Source organism: Phyllostomus hastatus, unplaced genomic scaffold (assembly GCF_019186645.2).
Source record: "Phyllostomus hastatus isolate PE091 unplaced genomic scaffold, TTU_PhHast_1.1 phas_contig_86, whole genome shotgun sequence".
In the NCBI taxonomy this organism is placed as follows: Eukaryota; Metazoa; Chordata; class Mammalia; order Chiroptera; family Phyllostomidae; genus Phyllostomus; species Phyllostomus hastatus.
This window is the reverse complement of record NW_025333977.1, coordinates 90,883,370-90,903,788: the sequence shown is the minus strand read 5'-3', so window position 1 is coordinate 90,903,788 and position 20,419 is coordinate 90,883,370. Positions and strand designations below refer to the sequence as shown.

The 20,419-nt window shown below is 49.2% G+C and overlaps 1 protein-coding gene across 3 annotated transcripts in view; it reads left to right on the top strand.

The window, feature by feature from the left end:
• The window catches only part of MYLK (myosin light chain kinase), a 285,784-nt gene that overhangs the window by 253,841 nt on the left and 11,524 nt on the right, over positions 1 to 20,419 (top strand). For all 3 annotated transcript variants that reach the window (XM_045850924.1, XM_045850925.1, XM_045850926.1), the window contains 4 exons: positions 5,678 to 5,895; positions 8,179 to 8,302; positions 17,321 to 17,473; positions 20,059 to 20,182. In XM_045850924.1, coding sequence (XP_045706880.1) covers positions 5,678 to 5,895; positions 8,179 to 8,302; positions 17,321 to 17,473; positions 20,059 to 20,182 — 619 coding nt within the window. The remainder of the gene's footprint in view (positions 1 to 5,677; positions 5,896 to 8,178; positions 8,303 to 17,320; positions 17,474 to 20,058; positions 20,183 to 20,419) is intronic.

The window sequence follows — 20,419 nt, the reverse complement described above, 5'->3', positions numbered from 1 at the left end:
CATATCTTAAACTGTTTTCAGGCCCAAACTCAGACTTACGTCTCCGCTTCAGGAAAGATTCTGCCATGTCTGTGACCTGACCCTCACCCCGGCCCTGTGGGGGCAGCTTCTCATATTTATTCTGGACCAGGGTGCTCGGTCCAGGCAGTGTGGGCTTGCGGGGACATGTGAATAAATACCTTATCTTAAGTTAAACCATGAGCAAGTTCATGAGGGCGTGCAGGGACGGGGGTAGGAGGCAGCCCAGCTTGGGTAAGGCCGGGCAGCGTCACCGTGGGCAGAATACCATACTTAGCTTGGAATCGGGAGTTGGCAGGCTGCATGGAAAATGTTGGGGGAAAATGTAAGAAGGCCCAGCGGTCTGGGTTCCATCCCTCCACCCCACACCTCCCCCCAAGGGCAGCAGCAAGACTTCCACGCAGGGATGCCAGAGGATTCGCCTGCACTTGGGGGCGAGAACTTCCCCCCTCATAGGAATTCAACCCAAGAAGGGAGAGCAGATTCACGCTCGACCTGTACTTCCCTTCCAGCTTAAACAGACTTGGCCTCAGAGAGCTAACAGGTCAGGGTTCAGTGATACAATTTGCTATTCCCCGTGTTGGATGCAGAAACTGGGATTAAGAGAAGGACAGTGCCTGGTAACAGAGGGGGAAAGCTACCTGTTCCAGGGTCCCAGCCCTCAGTTCAGCTGCTTCAGACACAGCAAGAAATCAGAATTGGAGTCTTCAGCTTCTCTGACCTCTGGTGACAGGTCAAGCTCCCATCACTCTGGCAGCATTGCTCCGAGACTGGGGTTCCTCAGGTGTCCGGCCTGGAGTCTGGGCTTGTCCTTTTGGCAGTACTTGGGCCATTCCAAATGGTGGTGGGACCCTGAGCACTGCAGCCGATGTGCAGCTTAGGCTGAGTCACCTCTGGCCCATCTTGCCTTTGCGCTACCACCGGCAAAATGTGTCAGAGAACCCCCAGCTACCTCCTTGAGACAAGGAGTTAGGGGGCCCAGTGCTCAGTTTCCTGAAGTGCCATTCCTTCTGGCCACCAGTGAGGGCTGGTGAGGTCTCCAGTCTGGGGGATACATGTCATCCCTTGAGAGTACGTAGCCTTGGTGGTAGGTCCACACTCTCTCACTCACTCACTCACTCACTCACTCACTGTCCATCCATAAGCACACAGTCCTTGTGGACCAGTCTGGGCCTTGGCATTACCCCATCTCTGTGGGTGGTGGCTTTTCTCCAGACAGTACTTTCCACCTATAGTCTTGAGGTTTTGAATGGCAACCTGTAGAACCATTCATCCTATTTTTGTAACCCCTCCTTTCATCCTAGAAAATGGAACATGGGAATAGTTCTCAAAATATATAAGTATATTTGAATAGGTTTCAACCTATCTGAACATCTGCTGAATAGGTTACCTCTAGAAATGTGGCAGTAATTATCTCTATGACTATGATTTCTACTACTCATTGCCTCAGACATCCCCAAGGGCACTGCAAGTAACGGTTGCTTGCTTTTTCTGAATATCTTAAACTTAAAAGCAAACATTTTTGGGCACCTTGTGTGTGCCAGACATCGCCAGCTATAATTAAGGTTCTGGATATGAGGCAGACCTTTCTCAGACACGTTCACAAACAACTTCGAGGAAAGGCAGACTTGACACAAAAGGTGCAGACAAGGCTGTGGAAAGCAGGGAGGGAAGGTCATTCCATATGGAATGACTGAGTGTGATTTTTCAAGAGGATGTGGATTTCAGTTGGCCTCTCAGAGGTGGTAATCGAGTAAGTCGGTGTTCACCAAACGTGTCTGATCGTAAGAATGAGCTGGGGCGCTTATTGAAAATGTGGATCTTCAGATCCCTCCCCAGGGGTGGAGCTTAGGAGTCTTTATTTTCAATAGTTTGGAAGTCCCTAGTGGTTCTTTTAAAAATAAATAAATAAGAAGGAGAAGAGGAAGAAGATGATGACAGAGGAACATAATTAAAAGAATAAAACAAAGGAGAGAATCCTAGAAGCAGCAAGAGAGAAGGGGACAGTAACCTACAAAGGAGTTCCCATCAGACTGTCAGCTGATTTCTCCAAAGAGACCTTACAGGCAAGAAGGGGCTGGAAAGAAATATTCCAAGTCATGAAAGACAAGGACCTACATCCCAGATTGCTCTATCCAGCAAAGCTTTCATTTAGAATGGAAGGGAAGATAAAGTGCTTTTCAGATAAGATCAAGTTAAAGGAGTTCATCATCACCAAGCCCTTATTTTATGAAATGCTAAAGGGACTTAGAAAAGAAGATAAAGAAAAGACATGTATAGTAAAAGGACAGCAAACTCGCAATTATTAACAACCACACCTAAGGCAAAACCAAAAGAAACTAAGTAAACAACTAGAACAGGAACAGAACCACAGAAATGGAAGGCACATGGAAGGTTAGCAGCAGGGGGGTGGGAGGAGGAGAGAGGGGGAAAAGGTATAGAGAATAAGTAGCATAGATTGTAGGTTAAAATAGATAGGGGGAGGGCAAGAATAGTACGGAAATGTAGAAGCTAAAAAACTCATAGGTATGACACATGGACATGAACTAAAGGGGGGAAACGTGGGTGGAAGAGGGGGTACAGGGTGAAGGGGAGAGAAGGGGAGAATGGGAAAATTCTAATAGCACAATCAATAAAATATATTTTAAAAAAAGAATAAAATGGCAGTAAATACATACCTATCAATAATCACTTTTAATGTGCATGGCTTAAGTGCTCCAATCAAAAGACGTAGGGAATGATGCTGTGAATATAATGCTGCTGAAATGTATACCTAAGAATGCTTACAGTGGCAAATTGCATGCCATATATATTTTACCACTATAAAAACATTTAAAAAAACTCATGAAGGCTTTTTGATCAAGAGGCTGAAGTGTGTCCTGAAGACCAGACGCAGCCATGTTGAAGCGACACCTAAGTCTGCTGTTGGGTGAAGACTGCAGAGCCCAGGCAGAGTGTCCCGCACACACAGCAAGGGCTGCCTAGGTATTGGCTGCCACTTCAGCCATCATGGGTCCGTGCTGCTTCTATGCCGAAGTTGTGTTTCCACATCTTTTTCATTGCCCTGAACAAAAACTGTGTGCCCATTAAATAACTCCCCCTTTCCTTCTCTCCACTGCTTTGGTGTCTTCTAATATACTTTCTGTCTGTATAAATTTTCCTGTTCTAGACATTTCATACATTTAGAATCATTCACTAAAAAAAGAAAGAAAAAGACATGGGGTAGCTGAATAGATAAGGAAACAAGACCCATATATCTGCTCTCTCCAAGAGACCCACCTCAGAACAAAAGTTATACACAGACTGAAAGTAAAGCAAGGGAAAAATGTTTCATGCAGATGGAAAGGTATAAAAAAGCCAGGGTAACAGTACTTGTATCTGAACAAATAGACTTTAAAACCAAAGCTATAGTAAGAGACAAGAAGGACACTACATAATGATAAAGGGTGTTAACAGTCCAACAAGAGGAGATAATCCTAGTAAACACTTATGCAGCCAACACTGGAAAACCTAAATGTGTGAAGCAAATCTTGATGGACATAAAGGGAGAGATAGACAGAAATACAGTCATAGTGGGGAATTTTAATACCCCACTGACTTCAGTGGATAAATCTTCCAGACAGAAAATCAACAAGGAGACAGCAGCCTTGAATGACACACTAGATCACATGGATTTAATTCATATCTTCAAGCATTTCACCCCAAAGCAGCAAAATATACATTCTTTTCAAGTGCACATGAAAAGAAAAAGATAATTAGTGTTATTGAGCCCTTACTATGTGCCAGACACTCTTCCAAGCACTCTAGGTGTATGAACTCACTCAGCCTTCACAGCAGCCCTGCGAGGAGGGGCTGGTTTTCTTGCCTCTTTGAGGTACAGGGATGTTCAGTATCTCCTGTGACCTAAGAACAGAGGTGTCCATATTTTGCCATGTATAATGTGCTCCCATGTATAGTGTGTACCCACTTGTAGTGTTTGGCCCAGACTTGCAGGAAAAAAAAATCTTTCATTTTAATTTTTTAATGCTTTTTTCTTAATTCAATTATTTATTTATTTATATTTAGAAACAAAACCAGTGATCATATTCCAGGGTATTATTTGCACACGGATATTGTCGCTGCTTTCTGGGGTTACGCTTTTAATGCATATGCATAAATAAAGGAATTAAAAACAATTACGTAAATACAGAACTAGTACTACCCATATAATGTGCATTCTTTTTTTCTCCTCCAAAATTTGGGCAAAATAATGTGTGTTATATACGGCAAAATATGGCAGTTTGACTTGGAGCCTAGGGGAAGAGCAATAGAAATGGAGAGCTTGGTGCCACCTGCTGGTCACCCGTGGACCTCCTTCTAGGTTGGTTCTACAGTTTGGTTCCAGCGCCCCCCAGCGGCCCTGGCACAGGTGATCTTCTCCTGCTCAGCTGGTCTGGTAGTGCAAGTGGTTGTCCTATGGTGATAGAGCCCAGCCTGACAGAGGCTGTGGTGGCTGCGCCCCCTGGTGTGCCCCTGTCTCTCTCTTCCTCTAGGGTCACCGACAAGATCCACTTAGTGGTATGTGCTGAGCAACTACTGTGTGTCAGGCATGATGCTATACAAAGATTCCTTCATTTCTATGCAATTCTATGAGGTAGGGACAGATAAGGAAACTGAGGCTCAGAAAAATGAACTCACCCAAGGTCACACAGCTTGTGAAAGGCAGAGTTCAAACTCAGCTTTTCCCTGTCTTCATGATGGTGCCCCTTAGAAGAGGGAAGGCCCTTGGAAGAGGAGCAGCCTAGAATGTAGCCTACCAGCCTTGTTCAGTCAGCGGGCCTACGGGTCATTGTAGAAAAGAGCTTATCAATGTCTAGATGCTGCAAAAGTTGCCAAGTTGATGCTTTCAATTTTCTGAGCAGTGAACAAGAAAGAGGGTCAGAGGGGTGGGACAGGGGAAGAGAGAAGACCCTTGCAACTCAGGAAGCAAGGCCATGAACTTGCACTGAAAGGCAATATGCCAGCCAGCTGTAGCCTCTGGGGCAGTCCTTAGCAGAAATGCCCTCTGTGAGCCCCAGAGACACTGTGGCTAGGTCCCAAAGTCTACCCGAGCAGGAAGGATGTACCACACTCCCAGCCTGGGCAACAGAGCATGCAAGACAAGGTAGTCATGGCTGGAAGCAGTAAGCTGATACTACAGTTCCAGCCAGAGGGATTAAATCAATCACAACTCTAAGTATAGTAGGTTACAGCCAATGCATTTGCTGAGGCTCATTATTGAGGATACTTTCCTGTTCCTGCAGTATTATTTTAAGCTTCAATTCTCCATAACTAAAGACACAGCTGGAGTACAAGAATGATCCCTTACACATCTACAGTCATTGGGGGAATGGGAGCTGCCCCGAGGTTACTCTTTCACTAATGAGGCCATGCCTGGATCTCTCAGTTCATGACCACCTCTGAAACAACCCAGCCTAGGTGTTCCCTGAATCCCCCAAAAGCTTTGTGAGTGCAGGCAGAGTCCCCCAAGTAGAAAACCAGGAGTCCTGGGCCCTCCTTGCACAATGGAAGACTGGGACTCAGGAAGCTGCAGAAAGTGCCCAGCACCCCCTTACCCTGAGCTTTCCTGCCAGTCTCCCCCAGCCGCCCTGTGGTCTGACAGCCCCTTCTGTTCCCACAGCGTGTCGGGAGGTGAGCTGTTCGAGCGCATCATCGATGAGGACTTTGAGCTGACGGAGCGAGAGTGCATCAAGTACATGAGGCAGATCTCAGAGGGGGTGGAGTACATCCACAAGCAGGGCATCGTCCACCTGGACCTCAAGCCCGAGAACATCATGTGTGTCAACAAGACAGGCACCAGGATCAAGCTCATTGACTTTGGTTTGGCCAGAAGGCTGGGTAAGGCCAATCCCCCTCTCCTGTTGTCACCAACGTGTAGTAGCTGTGGCTGCGGCTGTGGCCATGTCCCACACAGGGTATTAGAGTGAACTGCACAATACTGGAGTGAAAATCAGGGACTGTGGAGATGGCTCAGGTTCAAATCCTGCCCCTACCACTTACTAGTTGTGTGACTCTTAAGTCTCAAATTCCTCATCTATAAAATGGGATAATAGTACAGCCCACCTCACAGAGCTGCTAGATGGGTTCGTGTAGGTACAGTGATAAGTGCAGTGTCTTATACGTGGTGAGTAAGCACTATGCAGCAATGTATCATTGTTGTTGTTGTCTCCTTCTACATCTTTAACTATGGTGCCTTCAGCAGCAAAACTCACTTTGCTGATGGTGCTTCCCCACGTTTGTATCCTACTCTAGAGTTTCCAGAGCACTTTTGCACATGCCTCCTCTCATTTGATTCTGTAGGCAGGGCAGATTTTATGAGTGCCAATTTATAGACTGGGGAAACGAGGTTCACAGTAGCTTTGCCCAGTAGGTTCCACCAAGAGCCAGGGAGGTACTGAGGCGGGAATAAGGACCCTAGGCCCAGTCTCAGCTTCTGAAGTGTATCTGCTGTTCCTGCGCAGTGAGGGGAGGTGGCGGGAGGCGGTCGGGGCCTTCATACCCAACCCTGAGATGAACTGTCTGCCTCCCACACCACCCCCACCCACCCTGCCCGTGTAGCTCTTTGATGCCTCAGGAATCAAGGAAACAGCTTCCCCACTACAGCCACTGACCACTGCCTTGTCAACAAGGGGCCTGAGGGCTGGCATGAGCTGGCCTTTCTTTCACTGTCCTGCAGGGAGGTAATGCCCACCTGGTAAATCTCCCAGGGGGCCTGGTCCCAGCTGAGGCCATGTAGGTGGCAAAGAGGAAAGTGAGGAAGTGAGGTCCTGCCAGGCTCTGGCTCCCTGGTGCTCGGTGCCTTGGGGTTGGGCGAATGCTCCTGCTCTGCTCCGTCCAGCAGAAGGCACAATGTGGGGGGCCCTCTGGGCAGGAGCCACTACCAGTTTAAACAAATAGGGCACAGCTGGCCTGGGGAGCTGGTAGGGTCAGAGCCCAAGGAACACAACATGCAGCCTCCCTGGGTGAGGAGGTGTGTGGGAACAGAGGTGCACCAAGGACCAGAGAACTGGGGAGGTTAAAATGCAGCAGGAAGAGTTCATGTTGGAGCTGGAGCAGAACTTCCAAGCCTGAAAGCCATTTAGTGCTTCATCTTAGAACACTTGCCTCGGGCTCTGAGGTTAAACAAGGCCAGATGCAGCGCACAGGCCTGAGGGGTGCCGCCTCGACTGCCCACAAGTCCTCCAGGAGCTGGTGCCTAGGTGCATACTTCTGGACATCTCTTGTCCTTTATGGCTTGAGGGCACTACCTTGGGGTTAAGGTTTTTCCCAGTTATCCTCCTGGCAGTTCCTGGGAGGAGAGACAAGATGCTACACATGGAGAGGCTATGGAGCAGGAAGAACATGACTCAGGAGTCAGGCCACCTGGGTTTAGGTCCTGGTCACCACTATTAACTGGGTGGGTAAATCATGCCACTTCCCAGGGTCTCCCTATTCTCCTCAGGAGCATGGGGTCATACCTCCTTCTTAGGGTTGTTGAGAATATTATAATAAATAGGGAAGTCCTTGTAAGCCCTGGCCGGGTAGCTCAGTTGGTTAGAGCATCATCCCGATACACCAAAGTTGTAGGTTTGATCCCTGGTCAGAGCACATACAACAAGCAACCACCGAATGCATCAATAAGTGGAACAACAAATTGATATTTCTCTCTCATTGCCCCTTCCTCTCTCTTTCTCTCCCCCTTCCTCTCTCTCTCTCTCTAAAAAAATATCAATCAATAAATTTTTTTTTAAAGAAAGTCCTTCTAGAGCAGGCAGTAGGATTTATAGCACACAGTGGGTGTTATAGTTTGTTATCAAGCACAAGCCATGGCCCCTGCCTCAGAGCACACATGGGAGAGACAGACCGGGAAAGAGCATTTGGGGGAGGGGCTTTAACAGCCTCTCCTGCCCTGCCCCACCCCCCCAAAGACATTGAAGGGGGGGTTCCGTGTGTGGGTTTCACAGGTGTGTCGCTGAACTTCTTTAATGGGGAGGCCTATGCCTGTGCCATTCTCCAAGGAGGGAGCCACAGGGGCTGGGTCTTGTCTGTGTCCCTCCTGGGCACACCAGTGAGGGTGTCCGCATAACTGTGGGGGGCCTCCACAGTGTTCTGGCAATTGATTCCCCTCCATCCTGGTTGCAGAGAATGCAGGGTCTCTGAAGGTCCTCTTTGGTACCCCGGAGTTTGTGGCACCTGAAGTGATCAACTATGAGCCCATTGGCTATGCAACGGACATGTGGAGCATCGGAGTCATCTGCTACATCCTGTGAGTCTCAGATACCTGGGGGTGGGGGCAGAGCAGCCCACAGCAGGATCCACACGCCGCCCTGACGTTCGAGGGGCCAGGGTGGCTCGTGACGGGGAGCCTGCGCCAGAGACAGGAGGGTGGCAGGCTCCCAGCTTACCCCCTGGCCTGCTCTTCTCGTGCTCCCCTGCGGTCAGCAGCCCACCTCAAACTGCCCTGGAGCATCCAGCTCCACACAACAGGATCTGCCTTCCGGGCCCCCGCCATCCCTGATGCTGGCCAGCCTGGGGCCTTTGGTCAGCAGTGTAGCAGGTACCATGTAATCTGCCTTCATTCAGGTAGGTAGGGATACAGGGAAGGAGGGAGGGAGCCCAGGTGCATGTCTCCTGTGAGCATCATCATTGTCTTCAGAGGGCAGCACCCCATCCTCACTGCAGAGGGAAGCCAGCTGCCAACCTCACCCTGAGTCTCATATGTGGACTGATTAACCAACATTTTTGATGATACAGACTTCAGCGAGGCCAACAGACAACAGAAGGCCAACACAGTCAGAACTGGCAAGTCAGGTGGAAATTCAAAGCCACTGCAGTTCCCAGTGCTAGAGAAGAGGGTCAGTGGTCTGGACCAGTGCTTCACCAACAGTGATGGACAGGAGTCGCCTAGGCCTTTTTTAGATTTCAGAGTCGGGTTCAGAAGATCTGGGGTCCCTGAGAATCCACGTTCCCAGCAGGGTCCGGGTTGCCCGTGGTGCTGGTCCAAGGACCGCACTCGCAGTGCCAGGCTCTAGGACACCTTTGGGTGGGATCTCTCTCGTTTAAGCTCTGAAGGCCCAGGCTGCAGAAAGCCATTGGCCTCAGAGGCAGCCCCTCAACTCGTGTGGCAACAGAGTGTTATGGGATGGTGACCCAGAAGGTGTAGCCATGCATGCATTCATTCTGAAAAAAAAAATTTCTTATTATTAAAAGCAAAAGGAAAAATTAAGTGTTTTCATAGAAAATATGAGGAGGACCTCCAAGAATGCTTTCTTAGACCCATGAGGTCTTCAGACCCAATGTGATAAACATCTCTCGGTGACTCTGCTACACAGCCAGGTCTGGGAACCACTGCTACGAAAGCTTTAGGCAAAGTGGACTGATTTTTTGTGCAGTGTGGTTCTTTCACTTGCTTGGGAGTTTTGCTCTCACTGTGGCCTCGTCAGCACAGCCTGCCTCCGTTGAGCCTGTATCAGGGGTTCTGTATCCCAGAGAGTCATCCTCTTCCCCACCCAATGTCACCCCCACCACCTTCACTTCCCCCAGTGCGGCAGAGAAGATGAAGCCCCCTGGGCAGGAGGGCCCTGCCTCTCCCTATGCCAGCCCTGTTCCAGGAAAAAGGGTGCTGACGTGTAAAGAAAACCACTCCCAACTCTGGAGTCCTGGCTCCTCAGTAAACAAGGAAGAGCAGGGCAGTGGGGCCGAGCTGGCCCCTCCTGGGGATGCCCCAGGCTGGACGGTGCTCACACTGGATCTTGGGTCCTGAGGGAGACCCCTGAATTTTGAGAAAAAGTCTTTGGTCAGCTTACTCGGTTCAGACTCAGCTGTCCTGGTTCTGGCTTGTCCCTGAGTCCTTCTGTAGCCATCAGGAGACTTGCCTCACTGTCTCCATCAGTTTTCCCACTACGTGGAATTGAGATCATCTGTAGCCACGGATTTTCACATGGGCTCTGGTTAACCCTCAGGACAAACCTGGGAGTAGGTCATGGCAGGGATCTGATCTTCATTTGGCATGGCCGTGTCCAGGGCCAAAGAATCCCACATGGCTGTCCACGCCCCCCAGGGCTAGAGGGTGACCAGCTACCCCAGTTTACCCAGGATTAGCAAGTGTCCCAGGATGCAGGACGATTAGTGCTAAAATGAGGACAGTGCTAGGCACACTCAGGCCTTTGGTCTCCCTGCTGGTCAGGGACAGAGCAGTGATGAGACCGCTTAGTACAATTTCACAACTAACACAGCCGTGTGACCTACACCCAGATCCTACACCAAACACCCTCGGGGCTCCCAGGATCCTCCTCGTACCCCTCTCAGTTACTATCCCCCCAGCTGTAACTATAATCCCATGTCTAATGCCATGCCTTAGTTGTGCCTATTCTCGAACTTGCTATAGACAAAATCATACAGAAAGACACATCTGGCTTCTTTTGCTCAACATTGTAGTCGCAGTCTGCCCCTTCTCGGTGCTGTCCACTGTGTGAGCCTCACCCCGCTTATGTGTCCATTTTACGTGCATGGGCTTTTGAAAAGATTCCACTTGGGGGTGTTGCAAGTATTCTGGTACGTGTGTGTTAGTGAATATATTTATTCATTTCTGTTGGATTTATATAATCTAGAGCCAGAATTACTAAGTCATAAGAGCATTTTATTTTAAAGAGAAAATTCTTTTAATTGGAGGAACATAGGATTTGGATAATAAGCTCTATTGTTTACTAGATTATTTTTAAAGCTAAGACCAAGAAATAGGGGAGAGCTTTTGAAATGGAGAAAAGGTGATTTTGATGAGTGGGGCACCAGCCTGAAGTTCTTCGGGCAGGGGGCTTGGAGAGGGGCGAGAGGTGTGCGGCAGTTACGCAGGTCAGCCCTACACAGCCAAGCCGGCCTCCCCAGGGTCCCGGCTCCAGCAGCCATCCCTGTGGGCCGCTCAGCCCTCTGGGACTTTTTCCCACTGGCTCTCACATGGGGGATTGAGGTTTGGCAGCTCCCCTCTGGAGCTGAGGCTCTTCGCAGAGCTCGTGGTGCCGAAAACAACAGTTGGAGCCAGCCAGATTGCTTCCTTTCAGTCCCTGCTCTGCAAAAATCTGGAGCTGCTGCTGCTGCACCAGAAGTTCTCTGGCGTCCCTGTGCACCCTCTGTCCCCCTCTTTGGAGCTTTGTCATCTGTCCGACAGTCCCCGTCAGGGCCACCTTCCACATCTGTACCAGAAAACCTCCCCACCCCTCCATTTCCTTTCTGGAGCCAGTGGGAGGTGGAGAGGTCAGGGAGTTGAAGATGTTTGGTGGGCACCTCCCAAGCAGCCAGTGCTGCCTTTATGGGTCTCCCTGGCTGTGATGGAGGAACTCGTTCTCAAAGCCCTGGGGGAGGTCAGGGCAGAGCCTGTTCTGGCCCTGGAGTCCTGGCCCCACCGCCTGCCTGGGTTTCCAGGCAGAGTGGAGATGCAGCAGGTAGGTCTGTGGGCCCCTACCCTCTCACCCCTGATTCCAAAGATAGACAGTAGATTTTGTGAATCTCCTGGAGACTCTCCTGGTGTTAGAAATACCCATTTGGTTTCTAGTGGGAAAGAGGAGAGAGGACAGGAGGGCTTTAGGCCACACTTCAGTGTGGAGGAAGTCTAAGCTCGCCTTTTTTCTGACCTCCTTCCCTCTCCCACCTCCTTCTCCTCTGTCTCCTGAGGACTTGGTGTTCCCTCTCTGCCATGGGGACACCAAAACCCTTCTCTGTACCCTGCCTTCAGCCTACTCCAGGATTCCTTCTCTCTCTCTCCTCCCCCAAACCAGGAGGAAAAGCAAATACTGCTCTGCTTTCTCCTCCCAACCATCTTCCTAACTGGGCACAGCAACACACTTCTCATTTCCGCTCATTTCTTGGGCACCCATCATGGTCCAGAGAGCCAGAGAGCCTTCCCCATCCAGTCAAACTTCTGGGAACAGCAGCCGTGAACAGGGGAGAAGTCCCAGTGCCCGAGTATCAGGTGCCTACTCAGACTTGGGTTTGAAAGCAGGGCTCTTCATAGGGTTCCGGTAGCTGCACCCAGGGCTGTTCTGTCCTCTCCACCAGTGATCAGACATGGTTTCTGGTTCCAGCCCCTGTGGCCTTCTGGTACCCCATGCCCACACCAGGCCCAGCCACCACCTGCAGGTTTTGTTGTCCGGGTTCTTGGCTTGCAGTTAGCGTGACTAAACCCTGGCGCTCTGCTTCCTAGGCCAGTGCACAATACGATGCTCAGCTCTTCCTGTGGGACCCGCCCACCCTCTCAAATCTCCCAACACACTTCAGTACTTGCAGGCTAACTCGGGATCAAAGACTAACTCTTCCTAAGCACTCAGTAGCTCTGCTAGCAGTTGTGTGGTGCCCTGGCCATTCATGCAGCAGGTCCATCTGTTTTCTGCTTGAACAGCACCGTGGAGAAAGCGTAGTCCAAGAAGCATTTCTGCACCCTTCTCTCTCTTGCCGTTCTGCCCTGTCAGCAGAACAGGCCTCAGCATCCGATTGCCTGGGCAAAGTTTTGCTACAGTGAGATATAGGTATTAAGAATAAAGAAATTAGAACACTCTGCAGTCATGACCTTTGTGACGCATCAGCACAAAGACTAATATTTGACCATTGAAAATGAATGTGAAGACTCTATATACACTGTTGAAAGACCATGTCAAGCGAAGAAAAAGAGCATCCAAGAACTTGTCCACACTGATTACAATTTGTGAAAACCAGATAAATCCATTGGTTATGTTGAGGGAGAAAATACTTTCTTCTCGCCTTTTAGGTTCAGCAGTGGGGGACTAGCAATCATACTGAGAAAAGGCAGAGAAACAAGAGAAAGAAAAACAGATTTAACTATGTACATATGCATAAGCAATAAAGAACCGTGACTCAGGGAGACATTTAGAACTTGAAGTTGATATACTATTTTAACAAAAAGTGATAAATTGTAGAGAAGTAGCTAGACCGGGGGAAAGGGGCTTGGCGTTTCTGGGAGAGTTAGGTTGTGAGAAGGTCCTAGGAAATGTACGGTAAACAGGGGTTGTTTAAAGCAAGTTTATTATGCATGTAAACTTCTTCTCCTCTACAAATGGGAATTAACAAAGAGGAATTTATGTCTTGCCTGTATTTATTTTTTTAAAGATTGTATTTATGTATTTATTTTCAGAGAGAGGGGGAGGGAGGGAGAAAGAGAGGGAGAGAAACATCAGGGTGTGTTTGCCTCTAGCAGGCCCCCTACTGGGGACCTGGCCAGCAACCCAGGCATGTGCCCTGACTGGGAATCGAACTGGTGACATTTTCGTTTGCAGGCCGGTGCTCAATCCACTGAGCCACACCAGCCAAGGATATGTCTTGCTTTTAGACAGAAAAAGGGAGGACAGAGAGCTATTGCCTTTAGCTCAAAACAATCCTTATGTGAAATTTCGGAGTGGTATACTCTGATCCCCTTCAGTTAAAAAGTAGGCAAGACTAGGAAGAGAGATGAGTGGTTGAGTTTTTAATGCTAAGTTTATTCTATTTGTTATTAGGTTAATTTTTAAATAAAATGATACATGATCCTTATATAAATCCTGGCAATAAAGTAAAAGTTCAAAGAAAAAAGTAAAAAAAAAAATCTGTGAAAATCCCACCACCCAGAAACAGCATTACTAAAATTAGAACATTCTCTTTGTCATCGTGCTCTGTACATATTCCAAGTTTTATTTTAGAGACACACTCGTTAATGGGGGAGAGCAAGGCAGGGGCGGGAGGGGTGGGGAGGAAGCTCAGGCAGGCCAGGCGCCAGCTGGGGTATTTCAGATGGATGGGCTGCCAGGAAAGAGGAGCGCCAGAGGTCAGAGGTGGGGAGGCTCTCCCTGGCTGTGAACATTACTACGGAGATTAAGGCCTATCTTTGCAGGATTACAGTTCCTAATTAGGAAAGGAGGTTTGCAGAAGGGGACCTTTCAGCATTCCACAGCAGGGCTGTTTGCTTTTTCTGCAATTTTTGGGAGTGCCGCAGGACTTTCCCCCTCTATGTTGCAAATGGAAAATGTAAAAGCAGAAAGAAGCAGGTGGCTGGCAAGCAAGAGTCAGGCTGCCTCTTGATAGGGCTAACTTAGGTCTGCCTATGAACAAAAATTCAATGGAATAAATGGGAAGATCAGACTGAGTTTACTGGACGATTCAGAAATTGGGCAGCATCCCATCTAGTGAATGGAGAGATGCTCCCAGTGGACCAGTGGACGCACAAAATGGAAGGGTGTTCAAGGCAGAAGGAGGGCGGGCCAAAGTCAGAGCAACAGAAAAGAAAGGATTATCTCAGGGCTGGGCCTCTTCTTTTGGGGGGAAGGGGACAGCTGGGCTTTCATCCTGCAGTGTAATCAGGAAGTTTCAGACTGGCAGTGTAAAGATTACATTTCTGGAAGTGGCTGAAGTTACAGTTAAATCTTGGTTTGATGTTGTGAGGGCAAATCAGTCCATATGGCGCCTGTTGTTACTTTTTTAATGGGCCACACAAGATGGCAAAGACAGGAGAGCTGGGAGCCCCTGGGAATTCCAGCCCAGTGCCCTGGATGTGCAAAGGGGAGACGGGGTCTCAGTGGGGAGAGGGGCAGCATAACACAGTGTACACTCGGGCTGGGGGAACTCCCGCCTCCCTCCCCCGCTGTAGTGTGACTGTGAAGGGTGCTCTCCAAGCATTCTTAAAATGTAATCGGTGTCTCGCCTTAAGACACTTTAATGCCATCCATAAAACTCTGTTATCAAAACACAAACCTATTGGTTAGGGTGAGATAATTCACATTACAACAGATTTCTTCTTTGTACAAAAGGTTTTACCAGAGGGTACCTTCCTTGTCAACGTTTTCTCACTGTACTTCAACGGGTTTTGTTTTACAAAGCTTAGTTTTCAGGTACAGGCATATTTCATAAGCTGAGGCCTCTTGAATTGCCAAAACAGCTCCAAAAGGGTTTGTGTTACCATTTATGATGACAAGTTCTTAACGGCCTGGGAGAAGGGACATGAGTGAAGCCCTAACTTGGGAGGCTGATGGCATGCATGCCCCAGACGCGTCTCATGGGCCTCAGGTGGAGCGAGGGCAGGACCAGCTACACAATGTGCGGGACCCAGTGCACAATAAAATGATGGTGTGACTCGTTCCGACATTATTAAGAAGTTCAAGATGACGGCAGCAGAACACTGGGCCCCGAGTGGGGCCCATGCGCGGCCGGGGCTCTGCGCAGCTGTGAGGCCACCCCAGGTCAGGGCGGGCGGAGTGAGGACACTTGCTGTGACGATGAAGTGCTCAGGAGGGAGAGGCGAGGCCGACAAGCCGTGAAGCTGTTCTGTTCATCTTTGAAATATTTTACCTTTTGACTTTATTTGGCGTAAGCTATGGGCAAATGAGTCATTCCTGAGATCACACGTCGGTGAGGCAGTGGGGTGAACTGCACAGAGAGGAAGGGTGGTATCTGTGGGCGGGACCGAGCTCCTTCCGGGGGACCAAGCCTCGCGCGGGTCTGTGTGCTCCGACTCGCTTCGTCTTCACAGGAGTGTTCATGTAAAGTGGCAGTCAGGGTTCAGGCTTAGAGGTGCTGTCACCAAACCCAAGTTCATGTGCTCGATGCTTTGAAAGACCAAAACTCAAAACGTCTGAGTTTGGACTAAGGAAAGGTTTGTTGATCCGGAAGGCAGCAACTGAGAAGATGGGAGACTTAGCCATGCCTCAAAACCATCTTGCTCTCTGGACTACATTTAGGGTTTCTAAGGGGCTAGGGGAACAGGTATGCAGAAGCGCTGCTGGGGCAAGTTTGTTTTTTTTTAAAGATTTTATCTATTTACTTTTGGAGAGGGAAGGGGGAGAGAGAGAGAGAGAGAGAGAGAGACACATCAATGTGCGGTTGCTGGGGCTCATGGCCTGCAACCCAAGCATGTACCCTGACTGGGAATTGAACCTGCGACACTTTGGTTCGCAGCCGGTGCTCAATCCACTGAGCTACGCCAGCCAGGGTGCTGAGGCAAGTTTTAATTGGAGAACTTGGAACTTGGCCATTGATGGTAAGGGGCTCCAGCATTGCATCGTCCTTGATGACCGACAATTCACTTCTGAAAGGGCTCTGGCATTCAAGTTCCACTCACGTCCAAGTCCTTTGGTTCCCCGTGTGTCGGGTGCGGGTGTGGAGACTTTAGTTCGAGCTGCAGTTGGAGGTCAAAGTTCTCTCCTCTGTGCATGTTTTGGCTGCATGATGTGGGGTTTTAGTCTGTTGTCTCTGAAAAGCAGCTCAGTACCTTGTTAAAAGGGATAGGACTAGTTTGAGCTGGTTCTGTGGTTATAACACCTGGGTTCTAATCTCACTGGCTGTGAATCCTTGGGCAAGTTACTTAACCCCACTCTGTGCCTCAGTTTCCTCATCTGTTAAACAAACTAATGAGTCATCTGCATCACAGGGTGATGTTAAGATTGAATGAGTTCATCTATTTTAGTCTTTTTGTCCAGTGCCTGGCACAGAGTAAATGTCTCATAAATGTTCGCTGCGGTGATGGTGATGATGGAGGAGAAGGAGCAGGACCAAAAGGAGAGGCAGGAGTGGCGACCACACTGTGGTTAAGTAGTAGGACCTCCTTTTACACAGGAGGAGACTCCGTGACGCAGTGCTTAGGGGGACTGTCCAGGGTCACCGGGAATGAACAGCCTGTGCTCTTTCCTCTACCATGGCGCCCCTTATGGAAGCTTTCTGGTTTGGCCTAAATGCCTCAAGTGCACTAGAGTGTAGATGGACAGCTAAGCCCACACTGGTGGCTCCAAGTCCCCCATTCATCTACCCGCCCATCCTCGCCGAGCACCCATGTGTGCTTGCTGCTGACCAGAGCAGGCACCGACAGGTGCATGGCAGGTGCTACACACCACTCGACCATCCATGGTGAGGGGACAGGAGCACAGGGACTTGGGGAAGGTTCTGTGGGGTGAAGTTCGAGCCTGGGCTTTGGGGGAGAATAGAAGACAGGGAGGAGGGGCTGTGCTGTGTACTGTGGAAGTCCTAGACGGCAGTGAACTCCTTCGGCCTCAGCCTCACAGACAGATACTGTCAAGATGCAGGAGACACCCAGGAGAGCAGTGAGCACTGGGAAGAGGCTGGGCCACAGGAGCCTGGAGAGCCACATCCTCTCTTCTTTCCCTGGGTGGAAGGAGATCCAGGCACAAGGGCATTTGGGGGTGCAGGGCTTTGATGGCCCTCACCTTTGACCTCAGTTAGCATTCACTTAGAGGGCTCATCTACCCTGCCATCCAGCCCCCCAAAATTCACCTGCTCTCCTGCTCTTTTCTCCCAGGGTCAGTGGACTTTCCCCCTTCATGGGTGACAACGATAATGAAACCTTAGCCAACGTTACCTCTGCAACCTGGGACTTCGATGACGAGGCATTCGACGAGATCTCCGATGATGCCAAAGATTTTATCAGCAACTTGCTGAAGAAAGACATGAAGTAATGAGTTGAGATTTCAATCTTTTCAGCTTCTCCATTCACTTGACGAGTGTCTGAAGGCAGGGGTTTCCTTTGCCTGTTGTGGATCCCTCCACACCTGGTGGGGGGGGGACATTGTGAGTGTGGGGGGAAGGGAAGGGGTCTTTCTAGACCTCTGCTCCCCAGTGCCAGACACTGTACTTGGCTTTAGAAACACTGGAGCCTCACTTGAAAAGCAATACTTAGCCACGTGTTATGGGGAGAGTGGCTGCTTGTTGTGTATGAATAATGACAGCCCCCTTTTATTTTCCGGGCACAGTTGTACAAACTCTGCTGAAACCTCAGCCCCTCCTCAGGGTGGCACCAGAAGGATTCTGATTTGTGGGCCTTGATCATATCTCCAGACTCTCCTGGCTTGGTGCTTTTCATATCTAAATTATTTAAGAACTACCTCCCTGAATATGGCCAGGTACTCTCTCCCACTGGCCAAAGTTAGGCTGTGACCCCAGACCACTGGGCTCAGCCCTCTCCCAGCTCCGTTTACATCCCCTCATAACAGTGCGGCCTGTGAGGGTCCCGCCTCCACCTTCTGGCCTGTGGTCTGGGGATGAATATATAAAACATTTGTGAAAAGTGGGAGGCCAGCGTGTACAGGTGTATAAGAAAAGGCCATGAGGGAAGGTCAGGCACAGAAGGCATTCAGTATTTCGCTGAAAGAAAAATGGAGGTTGACGTTGCAGAGGAGCCCAAAGCTGAGGAGGGGAGGTTGGAGGAAGCCCTTGAGTGTGGCTAGCACAGAATTCATTGATAAGGACTCACCTGGAGGGGAACCAGCTGCATTAAATCAGGAGGGTGCTAGGGTCTATGTGAGTGTGGGGAGAGCTGACTCACACCAGGGGAAGGGAGTGGTGGGGGGCATCAGTTGAGAGCAGCTGGCCTGTTGGGCTCCCCATGTACTCTGTAAGCAGGTGGCCAGATGAGGCGGGGCCCGCCTCCCGGGCCCCAAGGAGTTAATTTCACAGTAAGAGGCAATTATAAGCTTTGTCAAAGAAGAGTAGTGTTGAATTAGGTAGGATGACAGAGAGTGAGGAAGGGAGGGGCAGCCCAACTCGAGGGGCAGGCAGGAGGCTCTGCTATTGCCAGGTGACTTAGTAGCCTAGGTGTTGCCCTGTCCATGGGACCCACAGATTCCCTCAGGCTGTTGGGCATCTTGCTCCCCTCCAGGAGAAATCCTGCCTGGGACAGGAGAGCGCAGTTGCTAAGGGAGCAGTGCTGGAGGGTCTCTGACGTGGTTCCGTCTGGTGCTCTAGTTAGCCACCCACCTCTCAGTCCTTTCTAGCCACATCGGGGCCAGCTCCTCCAGAGGCTACATTCCACACTCCTTATCTGTGAAGCCTTCTAGTGCTTTTCTGTCATAGTCTTTGTATCAGAAGTAAGCATGACCTAAGGAAAATCTGGATGCTGTGGGGGGGTCTAGAATCCCTTCCAGTGTGAAGGATCCCCATTCCCAAGGTGCCCCAGGGAAACTCGAACCTCTCTCCCAATAACTCTGGTCCAAGGACGGCTTCACTCCCTGAAGATTTGGTAAATGAGGTACTATGTATAAACCCTACTTCCTCATCTGATCTTGTACTAATTCAATGAGCTGTGTTGGCCCTTCTATGCTCATAAAACGTCCTCACCAAAAAGCTGATTTCAAGTAGATCAAGACACTAGATTCCCATAAACTCTTAAATTTAGCAAGTTTCTTCAACCCAAACTCTTCCTCTATCAGCCCTTTTTAAAATCTTTTCCTGTTATAAAAGTAATACATGTAAATTATAGAAAATTGAATATAAGAAAATTAAAATAATTCATCATCCCTATATCCAAAGATCACTACATTTTGCTATTCTTAGCAAATTTACTTATACTGATTTTACAATGTATGTTAACATTTGGTTCTTTGGGCTTTATTAATCCTATTACAAGTGAGGAGATGGCCCCAAAATGCTTCTGGATTCCCAGAGCTTTCAAAAAGATTGAATGAGTTTCAGTGGGTTTTAAGGTTATCATAATGCATAGGTTGTATATAGGATATAGCACTTCGAGTTTCAACAGAAAAAAACCTGATACTCAACCTTAACATAAGACCCAGGAGCTTAGGGATTCTCAATGATTTAGGCCTAATGTTTCACTTGAGGGGGTGACCCCTCCACCAGACAGAGAGGTCTCCTTAGCCGCCACTCCCATGTGACCAGCACAATGACCCCAGCCTGGAATGTGGTGCCAGCCATTCCCAGACATGTCTGCCTTCCAGTACTTACCCTTCTTAGACCCCCAGAACAGGTCATGAGACTCCAGTTGTTTACCTGGAAGTTAGGCCTTCATAACCCTAACCTATTCTGCATCTAGTCTGTAACCCAGGGAAAGAGAGGAAAAGAGCCAGGAGCACATGACCCTGGTCACCATGTGACCATCCACATGGTCATGGTGGATGGACTGGGCGCAGAGCCCTGGGCTCTTCCCTGTGGGACTAGGGACACATGTCCTCCCATTTCTGATCTGACTAGCAGTCTCCAAGGTCTCCTCCTGCTTAGAAATCTTCTGCTCTCTGCCTCTATCAGAAGCCGCCTGAACTGCACCCAGTGCCTTCAGCATCCATGGCTGATGAAAGACACCAAGAACATGGAAGCCAAGAAGCTCTCCAAGGACCGAATGAAAAAGTACATGGCAAGAAGGAAATGGCAGGTAATGAGAGGGTCACTTTGGACTGGAATGTTGCTCCTCATATTTGCCTTTTTCAAGCCATCCTTATTCCCAACTTGCCCCAGCCTCACTCCAAAAATGTTTAAATCTGTTTCTGAAATAGTCTGGGACCAAGGCTGACATTCTATGTCTTGGAGCTAGGATGAGCAATGTCACCGTTCAGACCACCTGACAACCCTGGGCAATGTGATCTCTTTAAAGGTAGTGTGATGCTCTTAC